The 26,241-nt window shown below is 55.3% G+C and overlaps 1 protein-coding gene across 1 annotated transcript; it reads right to left on the bottom strand.

Moving 5' to 3' along the window:
• Positions 1-4,045: 4,045 nt before the first annotated feature.
• Positions 4,046-25,555, bottom strand: SYNGR3 (synaptogyrin 3). The gene is made up of 4 exons (XM_086760261.1): positions 25,457-25,555; positions 14,701-14,941; positions 8,333-8,475; positions 4,046-6,697 (listed from the first exon to the last, which is right to left on the bottom strand). Exons 1-4 carry the CDS (start codon positions 25,553-25,555, stop codon positions 6,488-6,490), a joined length of 693 nt encoding a protein of 230 aa, XP_086616387.1. The 3' UTR covers positions 4,046-6,487.
• Between the last annotated feature and the right edge of the window lie 686 nt (positions 25,556-26,241).

The following is a 26,241-nucleotide window of genomic DNA, read 5'->3' on the forward strand; positions in this document are numbered from 1 at the left end:
AACGCCGGAGCAGGGTTAGGCTGACACGGCAGGGCGGGCAGGCGGGGGGGACCTTTCTCCCGAAACATGCAATGGCTGAGAAAATACCTTCTGATCTGGAAACTCACAGGGGACACAACAGGGGGATAAGCAGCTGGTTTGGGGTTTTTTCTTTCTTTTTTTGGAGGGTGGGGGAAGATTTACGAGTCACTGAAACAAATGGAAGCAAGAGTGGCTTCCCTTATAATATACTGATTTTTTTTTTTTTTGTGCTATTTCTGTGACCACGAAGATCACAGTAGTCAGGGGTACAAAGGTGCAGAGCAGGAAAAGATGCCACTCGCTGGTAGGACCGCTACAGCTGCGCGTCTGTAGCTGTCGGGCTGCTCACTTAGCAAAGAGAACTCTGTCGGAAAACTGAATTAATTCTACTACTTGAAGAACGGGACTGATCTGCACGATTAGCTGAACGCGAGATTTGAAGTTGCCTCTGCCCTTTTATGTAAGAAACTTCTTTTGTAGCACTGCATGTAGAATAATAACGTTAAGGCTTTACTTCCGGTAAAGCGCACTTCACAATAATGTTATTTAACGACTGCCGTGGATGTGGTAATGGTGGTAGCTCGGAACAGCAGCACGCTGGCCGCGTTGATCTGCAGTGCCTTTACCTGCGTTTAGCTGTTTACAGTGCTCTGCACTAACAGGGAAATCGGTTCAGACCGGCCAGAGCGTTTACATCCCGTCCCTCCCGGGGAGATACCGGTCTGAAGTAGCTTTGCTTGCGTTGCTTGGCATCTCTGAATTCCGCCTCTCGGAGAGAAGAGGGGAGTCTGCTCATCCTTTGGAGCGACTCCCCCAGCAGCAGCTGTGACGCGATGGAGCGACGCGAGTCCTCCCCGCAGCGCGCTTCCCTGGCTGCAGTTCACTGCCTGACTCTCTCCCATCCTGGCAGACCAGGTTTAGTTATTTTTAACATGTAGGAATAAAGTTGAAATTAATTTATGTAATTTTTAGTGACAAAACACTGCTTCTACAGAAGCATCATTTCTACGAAACTGAGCTCAGAGTATTACTGAAGAGCTAGGCCTGGCTACAGAAAGTTTTCCTTGCCTTACACTTATTTTTTGCTTGCTGTCAGGCTGCAAAGTGCTTTTGCTTTCTTTTCTGAATAATTACGACTGTTTGGATACCTGAATGCATTGTGTTCAGCACAGGGGCCGGGCTGCGTGCTCTGAAACGGGGATGGGGAGGATTAGTTGGCTGCATGGCTGTTCGTAAAATGCATGAAGACGCGACGAGTAGCAACGCTTCCGTGCTCCTGCCTGGAGTCGGGTTCCTCTCGAGCAGAGGGGGTGCGATGCCGGGGCCAGGACCGCGACCCAGCCCACGGCAGCGGCGCTTCGCCTCGATGCCAGCTGACCCGCGGCGTCAGCTTCTCCCCATCTCTTCATTTGGTTGGTAAAGTTCAGGGCAAATGAAATCCCTGTTCTCTGCAGGAGTATCTTACGTCTTCCTGTGATCTGCCGTTAATTTAATACGTAGTTCCCCCCGGGCGGGCGCTACTGTAAGTTTCCTCGAGGCGATCAATCTCTTTGGCCTGACCACGCGATTTCCTTGTTCCTTGTGCTCACCTGATCAAATAAAGTATTACACAATTTTTTTCAGGCCGCTTCGGTTCATTTTTAACTCTTTATTGAAAATAAGTTGCAGTTGGTACATGGACACTGAGAATACAGAATCACAGATTGTTCTCTCCAAAGATATTTTATGTATATACTGTATACAAAAGTTGTAAACATTTTTAACTTATTTCCACACACAGTCCACTCTGTACCACGACGCACGTACGGTTAGGGACAACTGCAACTCTTTGAAGCGATCTGCTTATACAGAGGTATCTGCAAAAAAACCTTACAATTTGCAAACCACATTTGGTATCAGTTTGATCTTAAAACTCTTAAGTAATCTGAGGTTTAAACGCATATTGCGACAAAATACAGGCAGCTGAACGCGGCTTTCAAGCGGACAGAGCGAGGGCTGTTCTGAGCCTCACCGGTGGCGGGAGAGGGTCGTCCGACGCACGCAGCCTCCAAACGCTGTCTAGAAAAGCGCTGGGAATAAACCAGAGCGGTGTGAAACCCCTGGGCTCTCCCCACGCGCTTTGGGAAAGCACAGGCTGGAAGGAAGTCAGCCAGTACCTACAGCAGCGTCGAGAGGGAGAAATACTGATCCCACACGAGCGATGGTGCCATTTCCCGTGAGCAACCACCGCCGTTCAGCTTTGTTTGGGTGACCTCACAGCTGCAGCAGGCAGAACCAAGCGTGAGCTGGCCGCGTGGCGCGGGGCAGGGCTGGCTGCGGAGACAGGGGTGCGAATGACCCCCGTGAGGAACTGCTGCTCGGCAGAAAGAGAAAGGAAACGCCGGAGCTGGCGGGTGCTGCTGTAGCGTGAACTGACGGGAAGCTCATCCCGCAAAACAGCTCGTGAAATCCCGACTGCCTGTAGGCAAAGGGAGGGCTCTGCTCAAGCTGTGTGAGAGACCGAAGTGCTGTAATCGGGGGAGAGCTTTTTCCTAACTATCACTTAAGCAAAACTTCCATCTCGCTAGGAAAAGCTTAAAATGTTGGCAAAAAATTCCAATTCTTTCAACTCTTTTAATAAGCTTAAAATAAATACGCAAAAAAAACCATCACGTGGTTAACTTCAGCACTGAGAAATGTGCATGTTGTCGCAAGAGAGCCTCCTGCAGCAAAGCGATTTGGCAGATGCAGGAAAGGTGTTTGAATTCTATTTACACCCAAATTCAGTGCTAACACCACGCAGAAGCTTTCGGCACGCCAGCCTGAGAGCAGCACGGGCCTGCCCCTCCGCGAGCTGGAGTCAGCTGCTGGGCTCGAGAGCTGGGGGAGACCAGGGGGTTTATCGAACAGCCTGCGAGGGCGGCGCGGGGGCAGCGGCTGGCCCGGCACAAAGCCACAGCACGGCCACAGTGGGAGAGAGAAGCGTGAGGGATGACGTTAGGAATACTGGAACCCCGACACACTACAGCTATTACAGCGACGGCTCTGATTCCCTAACCGTGCGCCCGTAGGGGATATTCGGTTACAGTCCGTACCTGTACACTGCTCTGCCTGACGCGTCATGGGCACGCCGCTGAGCTACGCGTTACTGCGCGGCACTGCTGGCACGAAACAGCCAGGGAGGCTGCAGGGACTGGCCAAGAGGATTTAGTGCACGCAGCGTTGCTGGCCAGGCCGGGGGCTGGCATCTCACCCCGCCCCTGAGCGTGTTTTAATTCAGCGGGGCCTCGACGGCTGCCGGCCTGCGCTGCCGCGGGGTCAGGGAGCCGCACGGGCAGCGGCCTCCCCAACAAACCAGAAATGGTTCTTGTTCAAGGTGGGTGAACGCTCTTTCAAAGCCGTGTGTGTCAGACGTTGCGGTACCATGTGCACCACGGCTTGTCCCACCCTCCCTGCCTGGCACAGCCTCGGCGGGGCAACCGCATGCACAAACTCATCGCTATCGCCTGGAAAAACCACACCGGCTGTGGGCCGCCTGCCTCTGCAGACCCGCTCCTTCCCAGGGCCACCCCGGCAGGGAGCACAGCAAATTTTCGGTGACAGAGGGAGCAGGGTTAAGCTTCCTTGAGGTGCCTGCTGGTGCGGCTGGACGCGTTATTACCGCTCCGGTTTAATCAGGGAGCAATCTGTCCCGCTTCTCACTGTCACGAAGCCTCTCGGGTGCCCAAGCCCCTTCCTCCTCCTCCTCCTCCTCTCCTGCCCAGCGAAACGCAGCCAGGTCCTCGCATGCTCAGCGTGCCCACTGCAAGGTAAAGGTACCATCGACTTCTGGGGAGCTGCAAAAAGCCACTGACCTTGGGAAGAACAACGGTGCCTCGGCCAGGGGCTGAAGTCGTGCGGAAGTCGTCCCCGTTTCACCACTGCTGCTCGTAAGGTCAGTCCTGGCACGAGAGCGTGCGCGGGGTGTGCGTGTGCGTCCATGCTGCGTCCCACCGCCGGCGGGGGGGAGGCGGGGGGAAAGAAAGGCAACGCAGGCCTCGGTGCGTACATTCAGCTGTTGTAATATTCAGCACGGTTACACCAGGGTCAGGACGCGGCCCGCAGTCAGACAGAGCTTTAGTTCTTTACGGTTACAAGGAAACTCTGGAACAGTTATATAGTTAGAAAAAATACAATGTACTCAACAGACATTATCTCACGTACAATCAATTTAAACACTTAAATTGATTATAATTTTTCTAAAATATTAACACAAGTACTGTTTGTGCTGCTAAAGTTTCAGTGTTCCCTCTAAGGAAAATATTGCTACAGTTCTACCGTACCCTGTATGAAATTCCTTTGCCTTTTTTTTCCCTTTCCCCAGCAAGACTGACTCTACAAGGATTGCGAGGGTCCCGTAATTAGTTTTGGCTTACACCGTACTGGGGTTTGGGTGCTCCTGGGCGACTTAACGCAAGGCTGTCTCGCTGCTCACCGGCACAGGCCCCTCGGTCACCTCCTCCTTGCTCCTTGCCTTCGCTGAGCAAGCGACACCCTCAGTAAAGCAGCACAGCATCCTCCTGCCTGAGCCGCCGCCGCCGCCGCGGCACCCCGACAGCGCCTGGCCCTCACAGCGGCTGCAAAGGCGGCCAGGAGGAGATGCCACCTCTGCTGTCGCTGCGGGGAAAGCCCATGGCGGGGACCGCAGCGGGATGCCAGCTCTCGGTCCCACCGCGCGTGGCCGCGCTGCGCGGGGAGCCTGCAGCCTCGGAGAAGCGCCCAAGGTGGGAAACGCTGCCTGAAAAATCCCCGCAGCTCCTGCGGCGTCAGGCGGGCGGGAGCAGCTCAGCGCCAGCAGGGCCAGCGGTCCCTGCAAATGCACCTTGAACCCGGCCCGAAGAGCAGGGGGGTCAGGTACTTCCTCACTGCTAACGGCTGCGCACAATGAGATTTGCTGCTGATTAATTAACGCATTTATTTGCAGTTTAGCAGCAGAAATGACCTGTGTTAATGATGACCAGAAAAACCTGCTGGATGGTTTTGCTACAAGGAGAGCTGGGGCAGTCAGTAACTATTGCTTGTCAGGAGGTCAGAAGGCAGCACGTAAACCAGCAAGGCGCAACCCCTGCGAGCCGCGAGAGCCCGGGCCTCTAAGGACGGAGCTGAAGTGGCCGGGAATTCAGGTTTCAGCCCCTCTGCTTCGTCCTTAGTGCCAAACAGCTCAGCTCACAGCCAGCGTGCAGGCAGACGGGCGGGGAAAGCAGGCAGGCTGCTGACAAGGAACTACTGGATTTTGCACCTTTATTTGTTTTTGGCAAGGCAGGAATTTTGCCGCTGCAAAGCCAAAGGCAGCCTCTTGCCCGGGCATTTTTCACTCACTCCCTTCTCCCGCTGTTTGCAAACCCGGGGCCGTGAGCCCCGACACGATGGACTTCAACGGCCTACCAAGTCTTTCCAGGTCTCCACCTGAACTCCTCATTTCTAGAGACCGCAGGGTGAAAGGCACGCTCACCCCGGAGGCTCTGCTGCAGCTGCCGACAGACGGTGGCTGCTCCCAGTATAGAAACACCAGTTCAACGCCGTTCCTAACTGGCTTGGACTTCGAGTGGCGGAGACACCCACCCCTCTGTGCGGGCAGCTCTGGGTTTGAGCGTCAGAAAGCGTTCAGAGTTGCCAGCCAGAAACTGTTTGTAAATTTGCAAACTTTCCCAGCCCCTCGGTGAAGAAGCGGAACTGCAACGCGCTGTGTTTTCCGCTGGTAAAAGGCTATTCCTAACCAGCAGCCAACTATTGCCAAACTGGTTTCCAGTTTCAAACAGTAACTTTTCACATCCTCAACCAGAACCCTGTGGAAGTGTAGGAGCGATGTGGATACTCGACAGCAACCCCAACCATGCCGCTTGCACCCTAAGCTGTTTGAAACACCTGTTTGGATATTTATTATTTTTTTTACAGCAAATATATACAAATAAAAGTAACACAGACACCACTTGTTTCTTTGTGAATTTGGCGCTTTCCACGGAACACAGCCAGGAAAGCTCTGCAGCGGGAGCGGCGCGGGGCCCATCTCCCCAGCACCGCCCACTCACCCTCACCGCCACGAGACGGATTCTGTGTTAGCTCTGGAAGAACGAGATAAATAACAACTCCTCAGCTACTGTGTTTTCTAACAGGAAAAGGTATTCAGGGCTTTCCCAGCAGAGCCCAACGCCGACTGCCCGGTGTCAAGCCTCAGAGAGGGCGTTTACTCATCTTTCGCCACGTGTAGGTGATGCGGTAGCAACCTTCCTTCCTTCGGACTTAGAGGGAACACTGCTTTGATAAAACCCTTGGACAGGTAGGACAAGAACCAAGACCACCGTACGGAATTCACTGCACAACTAGCTAATAGTAAGGAACCCAGCACTGACTTGCCACAGTAAGGAAATGGGACGGAATACATCTGCAATCGATCGGTTCAGCGTACGGCACCGCAGGGCTCGGTCTCCTGCTCCGTGGCCCTCGCCCCTCAGTACGCTGGCACTTGGTAACCTTTCGGGTTGGCGTCTAAGGTCTCGGTGAAGGGGGGGCTCTGGTAGGTCTCTGTGCTCTCGACGCCGCTGCCAGTGGGGTAGCCGGGGTACGCCGCGTTGGGGTCGGCGGCGAACTGATCGGTGGCAAAGAGCGACATGTCCGTCCCCAGGCGGTATCTCTGCAGCGCCTTCACCGCCAGGACGATCTGCCGCGGGACGGAGGACGGTTAGAGGTGGGCGGCAACGCCGCGGCCAGGACTCTGTGTCCCCCCAGGACCCCACGTCCCCCCAGGACCCTGCAACCCCTGGCTTGCTGCAAAGCGCCGAGCTTGTCGCAGCATTCCCGGCGGCTGCTGGCCGCGAGAGCTGAAAGAACCCCAAACCACAACCCCTGATGCCAAAGAAGCCATTTCTATGTGACAGGTTGACCTCCAAAGCTCCATCTGGGGTGGGGGGTCACAGCCCGGGCTCGGGTCCCCAGCCTCGCAGATTTGGCACCGTTGGCACCAATAAACTCATCTGCTGCGGGGAGGGACAGCTGCCGAGTCCTGGGCCAGCAAAATAGGTCAGTTCTGCGGAGACTCCTTCACCCTCTTCCAGGTTGCTGGTATTCAGGTCGCAAACCGTGGGGAGTGCGGGCGGCAGAGCGGCGAGCGCACCACGCTCACTCTTATTTCAGGAGGTTTCATTAACAATTCAATTAGTTTATAAATGACAGGCTTGGGGTGTGGGGAAAAAAATGCCAGCAGACGCTGAGAACGGCTTCCCAACCACAGCCCAGCACCGCTCCCCGGAGCTGGCTGTGTGCCGATGAAGCAGAGCATTGGTTTCATTAACTGTACCAGCGCAGGGGCTGCTGGTGCGATCCCACATCCCGGCCATCCTCCGTGCCGGCGGCAGGGATCCGGTGTCCCCACTGCGCTCCCCGGGGTGGGAGCAGATGCTGAGGGGGTGGGGAGAGCGTCCCACCAATGCCCTTCCCTGGCAGCTGCACTAAATGGGCAGCCTGGCAATACAGCGATGGAGAGGAGTTGTGGAGGAGCTGGGATTAAAGAGATTTATTTGGATAATAATAGAGCGGGGAGCAGTTAAACTGGTGAGTATCTGGAGGCAGGTCTGCTGCTGGAAAGCCTCAGACTGTCTTTTGCCCCAGTTCTTTTAAGGCAATATGAAATTAGAGCACATCTTGGGTGCTCTCTGCCCACAAAAAGCTGGAGCAGGGGTGGCAGTGACGCAGGGGCCACCCCGGCTCCTCCATGCGCAGCCTCCGGAGCAGGAGCCCCCGAGGGACGCGGGCACCCCCAGGTACATGCAGGGTCCAGCAGCTGTAATCAAGGGGCCTCAGGGGCTTGTGCACAGCCCTGGCAGACGTCCCTGCCTCCGGGGTGGGCAGCCTGGCTCGCCCTGAGGGTGAGCTGATGTGCCTGAGAGCTCCCAAAATCCCCCTGCCATCCCCTGAGACCGGCTCATCGCAGAGATCTGCTCCTAGGGACTCGTTTGCTTCGAATCAAACCGCTCCCAGGGGTCTAACAAGGCCTTGAAATAAGGGCAGCTCGTGGCTGGCCACACGTTTTCAATGGGAACGCAACTTTCCAGCTGAAGGAGAAGGGGAAGTCTGGAATTCCCCAGCGAGAGGGTACTGAGCTGGTGCTTCCCGTGTAAAAAATCACAAGTTTCTTCTCTATTTGAAGGGACCACAGGTTTCCTCAGAACAGCCCCTTGCTGCCCACCAGGATTCACTTCTCCAAACCGTGCCCCAGATTCCTCCTCCCACCTCCACGCTGAGCCCAGAGCAGGTTTCACTTCTGCTCTCCCCACCTTAGCTCCGAAGCTGAACTCACCCAGATGATGACAGAGAAGAAGGAGAAGGTGATTGCTGCCCGGGCAGCGTCTGCTCCTTGTGAAACCCCTCTGCTCATCGTCGTCCGTTGCCACTGGTTTGCTAGGAAGCAGAAGGCTACAAACCACAGGAAGGACAAGAAACCTGAAAGAGAACAGAGCTGGTCAGCACTCTCCCTGCCCACCACTGCCTCTGCTGCAGGGACCCCTGCCTGCTGACGCACAAACACGCTGCTCTCAAGGTTTTCAAACAGCAATGACGATCTTGTGTGCCCCGGCCTGTGCTGTGGCCCAAAGGGAGCTATTTTAAAAGAGGCTGATTTGCAACTCCCGAAAAAACAGGAATGGAAGGAACCTGGCAGGGTCACCCAGTGTGTTGCTGCCCAAGGTTTAGCTCGCCCACAGCTCAGCCTGATCTCAAAGTCCTACAGGGACAGCACACCCTCTCCCACAGTCCTCACAGTCTGTGGGATCTCAGCCTGTTTGCAAGGTGTCGAGACGCTACCAACTCAGCACCAGCACCCCAGTGTGTCGACCCCCCATTCCGTCTGGTCCCTGGACACCACCGGCTCTTAGAGGCTTTGGGCTGGATGCTACAAACCTAGCCCAGGAAGAAGTCTGCAGGAGACAGCTTCACAGCTGCTCTGCCATGGGCAACGCCTTGGTCCAAGGACACAGCCGCAGAGCTTAAAAAAAGGCAAGGAAGCAGGAATGTGGACAGGCTGAGGTTAACCCCTGTTCCGAACACAGAAATCATGAGTGACCTGGGGATGTCGGCACAGCAAACGAGCCAGTGCTCATCGTGCACCGAGCCCAGGGCAGGGATGCGGCAGGGCTGCCCACAGAGCCGAGAGGCACACGGGCTTCATGTGAGAGAGCTCTGCTCGTCCCCGCTGCCCTCCCCTGACTGCGCTCCTGTCCTTAGCCCCTCTGCGGGATTGAGTGAAAACGCTCTGGTGATTACTCCTTACTGGAACCACAGCTGGCTGAGGAAGATAGGGCTGCAGCTCCTCTAATTCAATCACCAGCCACCAGCACTGCCCGATGCCAAGGAGCTCAGAAAACAGCCAAGAAGCAAGCCACAAACGCACAGTGTACGGAGCAGTGATGCTTTCCAGAGCTGGGAGGAGGAGCTGCACAACCTTGGAGCCTTCCATGATGCCGTTTTAAGGGTCTCCAGCTTTCCCCAGCACTCCCAGCACAAAGGTCCCTCCACCCACCAATTCTGGGTGTCGCTGCACAGGGGGACGCTGAGCTACCCAGCATCTTCCCAAGGATCGCCAGCACATCAGTCTGAGCAGCCACACCGCCGGTCCCACGGGGCAGCGGCTGCAAAGCGCAGTACGGCTCCAGGGAGAGGAAAGAAGCTTCCTTCATCCCCTTTATCCTGCCTGTTGTTCCTAAGTGTGATATAAAACGCACGCGTGCATCCACATCCAGTGCGGGAGTTACAGGGCTCATCGCACACCTCGCCTTTGATTCAGAATTTTCTCCTAAACGCAGTCTAAGAAAACACGCTCCTCATCTCCTTCTTCTGTGTGACTGGGCCCGGGGCTTCCTGATCAGCGATGCTTTTGTCTGCCTGGCCACGTGTGACCCCTTGAACTGCCCTCACAGCAACACAACCTCCAGCCAGGATCACCCAGGCTTTCGTTTTCCAAATGACAGGCTAATACAACGCTCTCATTTTGCCGAATACAGCTAATGCCTGCGCCAAAACCGCCCCAAACCTCTGCACATACATTTTCACTTCCCCTTAGGATGACCACTTGTCACCAGCGTTAAACGAGACCTCTGGGGTCTATTCCTCAAAGGTCATCCTCAGGGACAGAGGTGCTCTCTGGTTCCCCAGCTCTGTTATAACGGGGCTTTACCAGCAGCTGGCCCCTGCTAGGGGAAGCAGATCCAACCCCTAAATGTGGACACAAGAAGACGCACACCTGGGATATGGCACTGGCTGCAGCTCGGACGAGCAGTATGTGGTGAGCGTGGTGGTCCCCTGACAGGTCTTGGTGCTGAACTGCATCTCCGGATGCTGCACTGGTGCAGCGCTCCCACCTCCAGGTACCTGGGGAGCAAATCCCACGGCAGCTGGGAGCACTGCGCTCCCATGCTTGAGGAGCAAGCTTCAGTCAGGAGTTTCTCTCTCAAAAATTGCTCTTCCCTGCAGACAGCGGTGTTGGGAAGTTGAAAGACTAGAGATGAAATGCAAGAGCAGCTTCCAACAGGTTAATTTGGAGCTGCACTGTGGGGAGCAGAGGGATGCTCGGGGACAAGCCCTGGGGCCACGCAGGGCTGGCACCAAGGGACACCGGGGTTCTCCAGCAGGACTAGGCTGTGCCACCAGTTTGTAGAGAGTAGACTTGTTTGGGAGAGCCGCTTCTCTGTTTAACACACGATCTAGGGCACTTCACCCTCCCTGTACGCTCCTGGGCAGGGCGCTATCGTGAAGCAGAGTCACAGCCGTGACACCAGCGCCACAAAGCCCCATCTATCGCTGGTGTCTTCTAAGGGTGTTCAAGAGTTAAAATGACATCATGCACATCGCCAAACGCACCGGCTGCGCTGGGTATTGCAGTTACTGGCTTCCTCTGCAACACTGAGATAGACAAGACGCTGACCTTCCCGGTGCTAAAACCATGAGCTTCTTCAGCCAGAAACCTCTAGCTGAGGTCACTTCTGCCACCCATGTGGACTTCCCGGAGGTTTTATGACGCAGAGACAAGCCTTCCCCTCCACATGCAGCTCTGCCTGGATTCCTGAGAAGAAAAAGGATTCCTTCCAGTGCCCTGGGGAAGTGGGACAGCAGGTATCGCTGCCAACGGAGGAGATGGGGTCAGGCACGGAGAGCATCTCCAGAAACTCCAGCCAGGCGCTGCTCAAAGTCTGGAGGACCGACACACGCCTGCGTGTGAGATCAGACCTCCCAGAGAGCTCGAGGAGAACTATTTTTGTTTCTGTACCGGCGCTTGTTTTCCTTTGTGATCACGTTCACCTTCTGCTAGCGCTCCTTCAAGATGAGACTTTGCACCCAATAACGTGAGTCAGACGTGCAGGGTTGCGGCTGACTCCCCTTGCACCTGGCGCTTCACCGGGAACACCACTGGTGTCCCAGTCCCGCGCAGCCTGCACCCAGTCCCCGCTGTATCTGCAGCATCAGGTACAAGCGGCTGTTTTGGAGGTGTCTGTCACTACCCACAAATTTTAAAACCTCACAAAGAGGGCTGAGCTACCAGTGGCGTGGGGTGGCTGGGTGTGCCGGTCCCGGCTCCAGCTGGAAACAGGCACGGCAGCAGCTCTGCACCCCCAAGCACACTGGGGAACAGGAGAACGCGAGGAACCACCGCAAGAGCCAGCAGATAATTATTGTTTTAGGATCCACAGACAACAGAGTGCAAACACCAGGAAAGACGCGTTACAGCCATAATTACAGCCTGGTCCCAAGCAAGCACACGTCTACAGGAGCAGCTGTAAGAGCAGATGGGAGAGAAAGTGGCAAAGGCTTTTGCACAGCGCCCTGGCCCTGCCTGCACCCCTCTGCGCCACGGCGTTACCTCCCAGCCACCTCGGTGGCTGATCTGCCACCGATCCAATGCACAGGTCCTCTTTCCTTCAAGCAAAAGTTGTGGGTTAGCAATTCCATACCTCCAGAGGCAGAAACCGCTCTGCTGGCAGCCGGCACCGGGCTCCCGGGGGACCCAGGCAAAGGGACAGAAACAACCCGCTCTCCTCACCCCCCCCACACCACCCGGTTCGCAACGCTCCCTCGCACTCGAGCGTGTTCCTCACTCAGTTATTTCCCAGATGCAGTTTGGGGTTTTATATTAAGCAATAATGCAGCGATCACATATGGAGGGAGAGAAAGGATGAAACAGCTGCAAGGAAAAACAAGGAAACCAAGCATCCCATCCTTGGTGGGGAGCAAAAAAGAAAGGGAGAGCATAAGAGTCCCACAGGGGAAGTCTCCAGGGGTTATTAAGGTGGAGGTAGTTGAACATGGCAGATTACGCGGGTCAGCTCTGCCTCCTGGCAGGCTGGGTGGCCCAGGCTGCGGGGAGCAGCACAGGGGGGTATGGTGGGATGCGATCTCTGCAACTGCAGAGGCTTCATGCGCCAACAAAACCCTGCATTTCATCTCTGCTGCGGGATCTTCCTGTACTGACACTTATTCTGGGAGCAACCAACTGGCTGGCATTTCCACGTGAGTGGGTGTACAGGCTACGGCAGTAGGGCTCTAAGAAAAGTTTGGGGCAGCCATCATTTTAGAAAAGTGAAGGCACGGCATCAAGAACAAGATAAAATATGCTGGGCACGAATCCACCCTGACATCTCCCAGTGAAATGAACCCATTGGTTGTCCGTGCAGCACAAGGTTGCTTTGCACACCAAGCACCCTGCGCAGCTGGCAGCTCCTGCCACTGCTTGAATCGCTGCAGGATTTGGGTGGGAAGGGACCTTGGGGCACTACGTGTCCAACTCACTGCTCCGCGTTGGGTCAGATGGGCAGGGGAAGAACCAGGTTGATCAATTCCTCCTGCCAGAGCCCAGGAACTCACACTCTCCCCTGGGAGCAAATGGGGTTCCTGCACATAAGCACTGAATTTGGGCTTAGGAGATGCAAAAACCAGACCTAGATGGAGATGTGTTTACCTGTGACCATGGACTTTGTCACAAGAGCCCCAGACAATGCTCCCGTTTATATCGGCACCAAGCTGGATTTCAGCACAGCATTTGCTAGGGTGCCCGGTGGGAAACGGCTCGTTAAGTGGGGAGAGCGGGGATTGTACAAGAGCAGCAAGAAAGGCAAGGAGCTGCTGGTGGGGAGACGCATCAGGCAGCGTTCTCAGCGGCAGTGCCAGGCTGGAGGGGAGCTACAGAAGATGGCTCTTTGCAGACCCCAATAAGTGACCCTGTGTCGGTCACAGGCTCGCATCCACATGACCTGCATGTACGTGATTTATTTGTTTTACCAGCAAGGAAGCAACTGGCCTGTTTTTAACCAAGAAGCCTGCAGAGGGGATGGCCCGAGGGAGCAGGACGTCTCTGCCTGGACGCAGGCTGAAGACACGATGCACCTGGAGCCCACACGGTGACCCAGGGTGATCCTGGGGTGACAAAGCGTCACCGCTGGCAGCACAACTGCGTTGGGTGAGTGGACCAGCGCAGAGCTCTGATGCAATACTGCAGCCCGTGCCCAGGGCAGAGCACAACCCCTGCACGTCAGAGGCTTTGCAGGGCAGAACCTGTCCTCTCCAGCTCGCTGCTGAAGCCCATAAACGCACACGCAATGCCTGACAAGTGCAAAAGAGAAATAAGGCAGAGATTGAGAGCGGCACCATTTCGCACGCGCCTGGCAGGGGAGAGAACGGCTGTTACAAGGTGGAAAGCAGGGATCACAGCCTCGCACCGCAGCACGCAGCATCAGCCAGAAGATGGATATGATGTTGCCCTTCCATTTGAATTGAAGGGTTGCAGGCACCAAGCCACGCGGAAGGGCTGTAAATATCATCTAAGGAGGGCTGGACGCTGGTGCTTTAGCACCAAGGAAATAAACTTTTTAGCAGGGAGAGAACATCCTTAAAAACAAGCAAGTGCAGGGAGGCGATGACGGATGTTTTCATTTGGGACCAAAGAGCCATCAGCAACGCTTTTGCTGGATAAATCACCTTCAGACTTTGCTAACATAACAGCCTGGAAATGGAGAACATCAGCTACAAACTCAGGCAGGCAACTCCCACAGCAGCCGAGCAGAGCATGGCCTCTCCCGGCTCAAGGCACTCCGCCTGCTCTTGTTTGCGCGGATGAGCCCCAGGTCAAGGGGCTCAAGACAGCGCAGAAGACCCGTGCCAGCCCTTGGCAGCCCCAGACCCACCTGCACGCCGCAGTCCTGGAGGCAGCGGGGATTTACAGTGGTATGTAGAAGCATGTTTCTGCTTTGTTCCAAAACATACATGCACAAAGTGAAAACAGACCCAGATGTAAGTGATGAAACAACATGTGCTGGAGCCAGAAACAGGAGGCGTGGGAGGGTAAAACGCCCTGTCTGGTCTCTGAGATGCAACCACCAGGCCTCACGTCTCTGGGTGGCCTCACTGAACCCAGCTCAGCGAATATCTCTGGTTGCAGAAGTGACACAGACGAGTGGGACACCCCCTGTCCCCTGGCTGCCTCACTGCTGCCTCTGAGCCCATGGCTGGATGGGACAACTCATCTGCCACCCCTGTTCTCCCCGACCGAGGAACACGGGTCGTGCCATGGCGTGGTAGGAGAGGGGAGGACTCAGGCGTGGAGCTGCAGGGCACAGTAATGACCCTGCGATGCCCACAGAGCCAGCATCGTCCTTCGCAAGCACAGCAAAGCCAGAGACGTACCTGAAAAGCCGAGGTCCAGCAAGACGGCCCGTTTGCGGTCTTTCACGCTGCTGATCTGCTGGAAGTAGAGGTCCACGACAAAGAAGAAGATACAGCCAAAGAAGGCGATGATGCCAACGGCGATGCCGTAGCTGCAGGCACTGTCATTCTCATTGAAGATGCAGAGCAGCTCGGAGCTCTGGCTGTCCCTGTTCACATAGCACTCGTTCACAATGGAGCCAAACACCACGATGGAGAAGATCTGCAGAAGGAAGGAGAAAACAGAACTTGCTGCAGTTTACGTTTAACTCCGTTCTCCAACAGCAACATAATTGGATTCAATCCTGTCTTTGACTCCATGGCAACACGGAATTTGTTAGACAGATCCCGACTCTCGCCTGGTTGGTGGCCCAAAGCCTCAGGCTGGGGCACGGTACCTGGGTCCTCCTTCGCTGGGAGCCTGCCTGCTTTTCAGTGCCTTGGTTTGCAGAGTATTTTAAGAGATGTTATTCTCCAGACAGGCTGGGGAGGGGAAAAATAAATAGATGGGCCAGGTCTCTGCCCAGTCTTTCTGCTCATTCTGCTCTCCGCAATTTTTCCCCTTAGAGGTTGAAGGATGCAGCGCCTGCATCCGTTATCTAGTGATCTGTTTGCAGCCTGGAGAGGGATGGAAGGGCAGAGGGGTTGCTGGTGGCTCTCCAGGTCAAGCCACTGGGACCCTAGGGTGTTTCACAGCCCTGCGAGCAGGGAAGGAGACAGATGGCAGCACGCAGCCTAAACTAATGCCATGCACGATGCTGCATGCTAAAGTCATTCCCTTATCCCTCTGACATCAAAGGCACAGGCGGAAGCTGCGGTACCAGCCGCACTACAATTCGCTCTGGAGCCTGCTCCGTCATAGCCTGGAAAGCGCCACGCCACTGACGGCTGATGGATTTCAAAGCAGAGAGCAGGGAGGGAAGCAAGGCGTGCAGATGCCCCGCCATCAAGCTGCGAAGCTCTGATCTTGTCCCTCTCTACCAGCACCAGCTCCCTGCACCCCTGCGTGCCTCCCCGCCCCGCAGGACACAGCTGGAGGTGGAGAGACAAGAGGCTCCTCCAGCACGTCCCAGCACGGCAGCTGCCCAGGAGCAGCGGGTGTCCCCGGGTACGGTGCAGCTCCCGCTCTGGATGCCCCACTACGTCTTCTGCAGTGACAAGATGACACAAAGTGCACGAGACCGAGACAGGCGACAGACAGAGGCGGCAGCCAACGAGCCACATGATGAACTGCAGCCGGTGGCCTTTGCAAAGTCACCTGCATCTCACTCACAACGCTGATGCCCGGCCGCGGGCTGCTTCCCACAGCCCTGCGCTCCCCGAAGCGCGGTGTTAGCAGAGCTGGGTGGAACGGAGCAGAACCCACTCTACGAGCAAACCACTCACAAAGCTCTAACCACTCTTTAACATAACATCATGTTAGACATTTTCTCCAAAGCACTGGCCAAACGTTTCACTCCTGTCTGCCCCAAAGGATTTAATTTTAATTTCTCTCCCCAAACTCCTTCCAGTGCTGGGGTGAAGCTGGGCCACAGCTTGTTCTGCCTGAAGCCACTTACAAATGCAAGTGTCCCACTAGCAAACACGTCTCCGATCGTCTCCACTAAGTCTCCTCCAAACTGGAGAACAAAGGAATGTGGATTTCCAAATGTGCACCTGCAAAATTCAGGTGCAACCTTTGATTTGCCCTGGAGCGCTAACAGGAGATAGAAAGTACGTATGTCCCACGGACCTCTCCATGGCTGGCACAGGGAGACAACCAGACCTTCCTCCTCTTCGAATTTAACCACCACGCGGGGGTCCTGTTCCCATCCACTCCCGGCTCGTCTCAGCTCTGAGCACCAGCCACGGTTGCTCGATGGCAACCCAAGTCACCTGCTTGCCTGTGCACCCTCCTCCTGACCGGCACTGCGCTTACGGAGCGCAGGGCTCGCACCGCGACGGGCGCATCATCATCAGGCAAGGAACAAGAGGGTTGCATCGTAAGAAAGAAACAACAACAAACAGTAATAATAATTTTCCCAGTGCTTTGGCAGCAGCTGTAACACCAGCAGTTGTAAAAATCTGTCCATAAATAATGCAAAATTGTTATTTACCATCAGAAATAGCAGCAGCATTTATAAAACAGGCCCTGAAAGAAATAATGTGATTCCGGAAAACATGAATAATTGAGAGCCTCTGACTCCATGGGATTATTTCTCTGGCAGGCCAGCAAACTTGTACTGAGCTTCTCTGATAAGTGTTTTACTTCGGTCTCCCAGGATTAACAACCTGGACTACTCCTTCCTGCCTTTGGGTGCCAGTTTCAGGGGGTGAGGGAGGGCTCCTGTAAATAGAATTAAGGACGTTACAGGACGGGGTGTCCGGCTGCCCGCAGGCAGGTCTGCACACCTGGGCCTGTTGACGGAGGATGCTCCGGCAGCGCTTCTGGGATGGAGATGGAAAGAACAGACATTTCACCGCTTAGCGTCAAACTCCAGAGGGTTTTGCAAAGCAAAGCATCCCTCTTGGTGCCAGACGACCTGACCCGAGAGACCCCCTTGGCTGGGCGCTGCCCGTGGTGTTTCAGCGCACGGGACACACGGCTTCTTCTCAGGAGGCCAAAATAGCAACGAATTGCAAGCGCATGCATTTGATAGATGTACTCAAAACATCAGCGCTGGCTGAAATGCTCCTGTCAAAACATGCTTTTCAGCAAAAACAAGTCTTTCCATGGGTTCTACCTCCCTCCCTCTGTGACTGAAATTTTATAGTTCTTAAAAAAACCCCTATAAATGGTAAAACATTGCAATGAGAATAGATGTGGCATTGTCTTTCTTAGTATAGGTAAAAAAAAAAAAATTGAGAAAATGTGGGTAGATGGGGGAAAAGAAAACCCACACATTTTTGAAAAGTCCATGCAAAACAAGTGTCATTTTCCAATGACCTCTACAAACTGCACTTGCTCAAACCCACAACCAGTTCATCAGACTTGAAAGTGAAAATACAAGGTCAGATTTTCCACTGCGAGTGAGATTTTACGAATCTGAGCAAGGATGCAGGAACCCTGCTCTCCAGAGGCCCTCCTCCAGCTCCCACCTTCTCCTGCCTATCAGGTCAGTCCCCAAACCGCGGTCCCTGTGGCCAGGCAGGGCGGTGACAGCACTCAGGACCAAGCGCCAAGGTTGCTGGCACGCCGGGCACAGGGGCATCTGCTGCGTGAGCCGCTGAGTCCCAAGCCCGGTCACCCTGCTAAGGGGGCTCTTCCACATCTCACAGGCTTTACAAAGGAGCCTGAACGTTCACAGGAGACTCCATTCTCCAGCTGAACAACCCAACACAACCAGCAACAAATTTTGCTCTTGCTGCGTGAACCGGTGCAGGACACAGTAAGGAAACTGGATTACCTCCAGCCACCTCAGTAGGAAATTGCATCCCGCTCGCCAAAGCTTTCACATAAATCTGGTTGCAGCTCGGGGACTCCTGGCCAGCAGCCTGGTGTGTGGGCTGCTCAGCCCTGCCTCTCCCCAGTGCCAGAGAACGACTGGGAGGCCCCGGCACATGGCTCTGGCCGCACAGTCCATTAGTGCTCCTCTTCACACTCAGCTGTGGGGAGGGATGGGAAGGAGGAAAGCTGTCTTCTTCCATCCCTTCCGTTAAAACTCACACTTCGGCCACACAAAGGAGCTTCTGTGCCTCAGTCACACCCTGGGAGGGAGAACAACGTCGGTCAGGGAGTGGCTTGGACCCACGATGACGCAGATCAAGCTACTCGTGCAAGTGCGAAGAGAGCTCGTGTTACACCAAACCAGGGAGAAGTCAAGGACCTCGCCTCTTAATGAAAGCCAACTGCCCAGTTCCCCCAGTTTAAAGCTTGCTTCTGAGGAAGAGGGGACACCTCGCCGGGCCAGCAAGCAGGGGGTATGCTGGCCGTCATGGGCTCTGGAAAATGGCTGGTGCAAAGCTGAAACCAGAGGGGTTTTGAGTATCACCCTAAAAACCCAGGAGAGCACCCTAGGGATGCTGCTTACCCGTGGCTGGAGCCTGGAGCCTGCTGCTCCAAGGCTGGCTTTGGTATCCAAAGTATTGGACCCACAGGCACATCTCGCCCGCTTTCCTTGCTTGCTCTCATCTCCTGTTTTCCCCACTCACTCTATTTTAGGCAAGTCCTCCTCCCTCTTTTGCCCTCTCTGGCAATGGCTGTTAAGTGACCGAGTGCCCGGGGAGGCAGCACAGACATGCAGGCAGCCCTGCGGCAGGAGATTGAGTGAAATCTCATTCTTTCCCCCCAAAAAAAGGAAAGGGGAGCTGAGAGGGTAAGCTCCTTGTCCAGGCACTCATGCCCAGGCTGCTGGACCCACAGCGGCTGCCAGACCCTCGCAGGAGCCCAGGGCGCTGGGGATGCCTGTGTGCCCCGCGATGGAGACACCATTTTAGGTGTGCACGAAAGGAGACCTGCGCTGCCTTCTCTGCACCAGGTTTTTGCCATCTGGAAGAAGGCGGCTGGCCAGGCTGCCTGGCTCGGTTCTGTAATTACACTTTGCAGATCCGTGTTCCCTCCCGGGGTCTGAGCCAGCTAGACCCCAGGACACACACATTTTTCATCCACGTTGCTTCTAGCCTTCTGTGGCCCAAGACCTAAAATGTGCTTCAGGAGACCGTGCGGTTTGAGCACAGCCATCGTAAGGACAGCAAAAAGCAAATAACACAAGAGAGCACAAGCTGAAAGCTTCAGTGTGTGAACTGTCAGCCATTTTAAGGTGAGACGTTTCCACTGCTGATGCACTGTGCTTTGATTTGGGATCTATAAAAAACATTACCAGAAGGTGTGGGGTTGTAGGAGACTGCAAAACGTTGCTTTGATTACACACGCAAGCAACCATTAATGTCAGCATCAAAGAAATTTAATGCACGAAGAAAAATAATGCACTGCTAATTTGCTCTGCTGTAGCTCCCAATCAATGGTGTTGGGCACAAACTGTGCGTACAGAGAGCTGGCACCAACGTCTGGGTGATCCTTCGCCACCCCAACGCGAGCATCAGTGAGACAGGGGCCATTCTGCTTGTCACCCACCCCTCCTCGAGCCACCACCCTGCAACTGAAGGACGGACCAGCAAATGAAAAGGGAAAACAATTAAGGTCAAATCAGCAGAGGCCAAATCCTGCCCAGGACTGAGTGTGTTCATACGCCCCAGTTAAGCCCTTGCCTGGAGTCGCATACGTACCTTGTGCAGATACGCTGCTCAGGGATGAGTTAGACCCTCGGCAGAGGGCCAGCCTCCTTTGACACCCACCATGCTCAGATTCTGGGGGAATCGGGTCCTGTGTCCCTCTCCAGTTTATCTTCACAGTTGTCAGTCACGGGGAAGTTTCCAGCACAGATCTGCATAATTTATTGGAGGGTGTGAAGACTGAAGAACTACTTTGAGCACTGCCAGAGCTCCCACAAGGACTCTGGATACGGCCACAAAGGGAAGACCTGACGCAGTCCCTGGCACAGAAAGAGGTGGTGTGATGCTGTCCGTAACAGGTTTAGGGACATGTCCACCAGGCTAGTCAGCTCGGGAGGAATGCGTATTGATGACCACATGACCGATTTTTACTGAATTACTTTTTCTAATGTGGCAAGAAATGCTGGCTGAAACACAGCGCTCATTCAAAGTTCCTAATCTAGTAACCCAATCTGAGCACGTGGCATGCCAGCAGCATTTCGAACCAGTGATGACAGGAAAATGATAATTTAGGAGCATTTTAAGCTCAGATGCAGTTAAACTTCTGTATGATTCCATTACCAAAAATGTTAAATTTAAGTTCTGCCTCTAATCTACAGCCCACAGAAAGAGAGAATTAAGACGGAAATCTGGTGACCCTACTGAAAAGCAGCCAAGAGCAGGCAAAGTCCAAAGCAGCTAGGATCACGCTAATCATTCTCAGTACCGCCGCGGGCTCCTTAACTGCCAGACCAGCCTTGCAGCTCTCCTCTGAGAGCCATGAGCGCTCAAGAGCCAGTGAAAGCCCTGAAGGCCTCGGGAGCTATTCGGAGCTTGCAGCACTGGGGTTCCCACCCCGTGTTTCTTGTCGATGACTCCTGGGGAGCTCTCAGCTTGGCACTGGGTATGCCAAGCAGCCACCTCCATCTGCATCCGCAAGGACGCTGGGAGTCGGCGAGGTCTGCTCCAGCCAGGGAGCTTTCCGCACTGCAACTCCAGCCCTTTACAAGAGCTGTGTGCTGTAGCCCTGCAAACCCTGCAATGCCCCCACAGCACTCCTGCAGCTCCACCCTGGGTGGGAAACTCCTCGGAAGTGCTCTGTCCTGAGGGTGCAGGGCAGCGACAGTCCTGGAGCCATATTCTTCTTGGTTTGTTGCCTGGCTCTTCTCCTCCTGAGCTTGTTTTTTCTAACAAAAATAAACACATCTTTTACCATAAGCACAAATACTGCCCTTCCCATCCCTCTGGAGAAACGGAACAAACCTGGACCAGAATGGAAAGGTCATGCTCCCTCCCTTCAAGAACCTATTCCTGGTACCTCAGACCACCACTCGGCACGTCCCTTCCCAAAGTCACAACTCAGCAAAGCGCATTTGCCTTGCTGAAAGACAACGATCTGCTGTGTGATGGACTAAGAGCCGTACCAGCGCAGAGCTGAGCGCACAAAGACTTTGCTGCATCTGAGCCGAAGTAACCTCTGGCCATAAAAGTTCCCTACCGCATATCAAAGGCTACAGGGAGTGCCGCTTCGCTACCATGCCTCTGCCAAGCAATCAGATTTGGCTGCTCTAATACAGGCCCTTGATAAAGGTTTTGGTCTTAAAAGCATAAGACTATTGCAAGGAAATCCCAAACAAAATACCAGGCCCAATGAGATAAAATACTGCATAGGAAAAGTTCTCTCCAGTGATCCAGGTGACGAACTACAAATGCATCCAACTTCAAGGAATAAGAGAAAAAGGCAGCAAAGGGTCGGGCAGCTGCTGACGTGCCAGTTGCAGGCAAGGTTGTCCAGCTGTGCAGGTCATGCAGGCAGCAACAGGGGGGGTCACTGGAACAAGAAATAACCATTTTAAAGAAAATACTTCAGTTTCCCTCTGTGTGGTAGTAAGATATGGACCCGATCTCTGGCTGAGCTCCACCGAGGCCAAGGGAACGGCTGGGTGGGTGGAGGGAGGCACGAGTGCCCCAGCCCTTCCAGGGACCGGGCACTGCGCGCTGCCAGCGCCGGGCAGGGCAGCTCTGCAGCGCCCAGCCACTCAGACTCTGCCCATCTTCTGTTGATGGGCACTGCCACTTACAGCTGCCCCACCGCAAATCATACGCATCTGGGCTTCCAGCTCTCCTGGCAAAAATTGAAATGTCAAGGAAAAAGGCTTTTACTGTTGCTCTTACTGAAATTCACAGAAATTACTGAAAACATTTACTTTACTAGAATATTTCCCAGAACTGCTTTTAAAAGTCAAACATAAACCACCGTTAAATGAACAATGCAAAGCTGCATGGCCACTTGAAAGTCTAGCTAGTGCTGGCATTTGCAGAGAAAGGAACTCATGATTCTGCAGGCCTTTGTGATTATTGGGTTTGTTTGTGCAAAAAATGGCTCTAGAGGAAACCACAAGAGTGATCACATCTTCATCTGAGAAACTGCATCAGACAGAGGGGGAAGAGATGAATGAGGAACTGTTAAATGGTTCTTTCCAGCTTTTGATTTCACAGTTCATGCCAGGAGCAGTTTCATCCCTTCAGATACTCAGAGTTACGATGTCTGCCAGGGAGAGGTTACTGTGTGAGGTAGAATCAGGAATGCCCTTTTACCATCACTTACATTTGAGGATTTGTACAGTGAGGTCACCATTCACCTGACAGTTCCTTAGATGTTTGCCAGCACAAGGTCTGAACCCACAGCCCCAAAGCAGCTACTGGAGTCACAAAATGCAGCTGGACCCTCCTTTGGCAGTCTCTCGTCGTGAAACCCCAGCAATGGCCATCAGCCAGATCGGCACCGAGTCGCTCGCATCAGACTCACAAGGCTGGCGCCAAAGCCTCATGGTGGTTCTCCATCGCCCACACTCCATAGCCAGCACATCCCAGGCAGCTCCCTCCTCTTGTCACCAAAGGAGCGTAATGTCATACGTGCAGCAAGGGTTACGTCTCTGAGATCTGACCCAACTGCACAGGTTAAAAACGTTTAAAAAGACACAACAACAAAGCACAGGAAGGAAAACCACGTAAGAAAACCCACCCAAACACCTTAAACTCAGTCATCCTCAAAGCCTCAGTCAAGGGCTTTCTGAATAACCATCCATGGCTGTTATGTGCAGGCGCAGGCAGCTCGCCTCCCCCGTGACGGCAGGCAGCAAAGCCCGGGAAGGTTTCTGTTTACTTTGTGAATCTCGTGAATCAGGGAGTGTCACGGCGAGGCACTGGTCCTTGTCACCTGCCTGGCCGCCAGCACGGTGTGGTAAGGAACAGACATCGCCCCGCGCCACGGCACTGCCACACTCTCCTGAGGCAGCAATTATGAGCGCCAGGGCAGAACAGAAAGGCCGCAGAGACCCTGCAAGCAAACCCTTTTGGCTGCCTCCTCCCTCCAAGCTCTCCCTCTTGACATGGGCCCTGTCTGGCAAGAGCAGCAGAGCAACCGCTCAGGAGCCCGGGCACATGTTGCTTTACAAAAGCCCAAAGGACCAGCAACGGTCACGCAAGCGGGCGGGCAGGAAACCTCCACTCACACCTCTCATGCGACTGAAGTCCCCGCTCACACTGGAAAGGAGTCGTAAATGCTGAACTGGTTTAAGATACAGATAACTGGACTGCAACAGCTGGGCGAAGGTCAGCCGGGGCTCTGAACCCCCAAGCTGGAGCGGCGATGGAGAAGGGTCCCTGACAGATCTGCCAGCAAATGTGAGACCTGGGCAAAGTGGTCCAAAGGGCTTTTAACGTGAGCTTCCACAGCCTGATCCACAGCCCACCGAAAACAGCAAACAAATGCCTTTGAGCTCAGTGGGCTTTGGAGCCAACTCTCAACACTGCAAACACTTACGCCTGGGACTGCACAGTGCGTATCCTGCGTTCGTCCACATCAGCGGGTCCCTGCACTTGTTCAGAGATAAGTTGATGTGTTTCCGTAGTTGTAAGTGCTCAGTTTTCACAGATTCCCTGTGAACGCAGAACCATGAAACGAGTGGCTTCTCCACTGAATAAACCAGCCAGTGAACATGTGCATGAATATTTTCTAAGCTGGGATATTTATTTTATCTCTGTAGTCCATACTCTGTCCCTGCTTCCCAGCAGTGTTCAACCGCCTTCTGCACAAGGATGGTGAGCTCTCTGGGTGCATGATGGCAGATTTATTTTATGAGGAGCCTAACTCAGCATCTGCGGGTCAACCAACAATTTATCTCACCGTGCTCAAAACCAGCACCATTGCTAACAGCTTGCCATTGCCACTCAAGGAGGATCCAGGTGGATCCAGACTAAGTTTTTTGGACTCAGGCAATGCTTCTAGGAAATGACCGCTGCCAGGTACCCGAACCCTGCCCAAACCCCCATCTACCCCAAGCTGGATGCTCCAGACCCATACCTGGCCTCCCTTCTTCTCCAGTAATGGGGTGGGAGGCTTTCTCAAAGCCCTGCAAAGCACACTGGTTCCCATCCAGCAGAACACCTAAGCATGTATATGGTTTAACCTTAAGCATGTGATTGCAGCTGGAATTGCTCATGTGCTTAAAGACAAGCACATGCTCCCATGCCGTGCTGCACAGGGCCTTGCCCGGGGCACCCCGCTCCAGAGAGCCCCACAAACACACCCTGAAGGAGGGCAGCCGGGGGGGCAGCACCCTCTCGTCACACCTTTCCTTCGCTCACTGCCTGCATTTGGCACTGCTGAAGGTGACACAGAGCCAGCGCTGGCGGCCGAGGTGTGTCACGGGCGAGGACGAGCCCCCCAGGCTTCGCTCAGCTCGTCCGCAGCCTTCGGCCAAGCACCAGGGCCAGGAGCTGGCTGCGGGGACAGCCGGGCAGACCCTTCCCATCGGGGGCTTTTGGGAAGGGCCAGGCATTGCCGACCTCCCAGGGCCACGCACCCTTGCACATCCTGGCAGGTAAAAGCCAGGCTGGAGGCGAATTAGCGGCCACCCTTACCCCTCGCTCGGGCAGCCGGGCACCACGGCCCCTGCGAGCATCAGTGCGCAGCTTCGCTGATGCTTATTCACGGACCACGGGCAAGCAAAGCCTTCCCTGAGCGGCTGCACAGCGTATTCACCTCCGGCTTTCTGCTTCACGGTGGAACTCGTAGATGGGAAACGGCCAAAAAATATGACATCCTTTCAGCAGAACAGGGAAAACCGGGCAGGGCTGGCTCCCGGGCTTCTTCTGCCACACGCACTCATGCATGGAGCGTGGAAGGAAGGAAAATGTCCTCTGCCTCCCCGATTTACACCCCACCGCCTCGCCCTTTGCTCAGGCACCAGGGACAGAACCGGGAAGGGGCAGAGCGGCACACGCACCCGCCGCGCCTTGCCCCGTTCCCAGGGAATCTCCCTGCAAACACCCAGGGGAGCCGGCCAGCCCCGCGCATCGCACGGACCGTGCACGATACCTGGCGCGCTGCAGCGGGCACCGCGCGCTGCAACGGGCACTGCAGGCTGCACGGGCGCTGCACGACGCAACGGGCGCTGCCCGCGGGCCAGACGCTGCCGCCCAACGCCCGGTGCCCATGCCCCGCGGCCCCGTTTCCCGGCCGGGAGGGGCCGTTCCGCCTTACCCAGGTGGTCACCCGGAGGATGGTCTGCGGCTGCTTCAGGAAATCCACGGGGTCGATGGCCCCCCCCGCCCGGCCCGCTCCGAAGGAGGCTCCTTCCATCTTCCCCCGCCGCCGCCGCCGCCCGCTCCGCGCCGAGCCCAGCCGCGCGCGCCCCGCGCCGGCCGCGCGCCTGACCGCCCGCCCTCCCCGCCCCCCCCGGCCGCCTCCCGCGTGGGCTCGTCCGCAGCGCCGCGTGCGGGCAGCGGGAGGAACCACAGGGCGGGACGGGGGTGGGGGGGAGAAGGCACCGGCAGGTGCGGGCGCCCGGCACGCCGCCCGCCTCAGCGAGCCGGAGCTGCACCCCGGGGCGGCGACACGCGTTCGTGGGCACCGGGCTGTGCCCGTGGGCACTGTGCTATGGCCGGGGTCACCCTGCTACAAACATGGTCACCGTGCTGTGGCTGGGAACACCACGGTCAGGGACACCACGCTATGGCCACGGACACCACGCTATGGCCATGGTCACCGTGCTGTGGTTGGGGACACCACGGTCAGGGACACCACGCTATGGCCATGGTCACCGTGCTGTGGCTGGAAACACCACGGTCAGGGACACCACGCTATGGCCATGGTCACCGTGCTGTGGTTGGGGACACCACGGTCAGGGACACCACGCTATGGCCATGGTCACCGTGCTGTGGCTGGAAACACCACGGTCAGGGACACCACGCTATGGCCATGGTCACCGTGCTGTGGTTGGGGACACCACGGTCAGGGACACCACGCTATGGCCATGGTCACCGTGC

Source organism: Chlamydotis macqueenii, chromosome 15 (assembly GCF_036417535.1).
Source record: "Chlamydotis macqueenii isolate bChlMac1 chromosome 15, bChlMac1.mat, whole genome shotgun sequence".
NCBI classification, from domain to species: Eukaryota; Metazoa; Chordata; class Aves; order Otidiformes; family Otididae; genus Chlamydotis; species Chlamydotis macqueenii.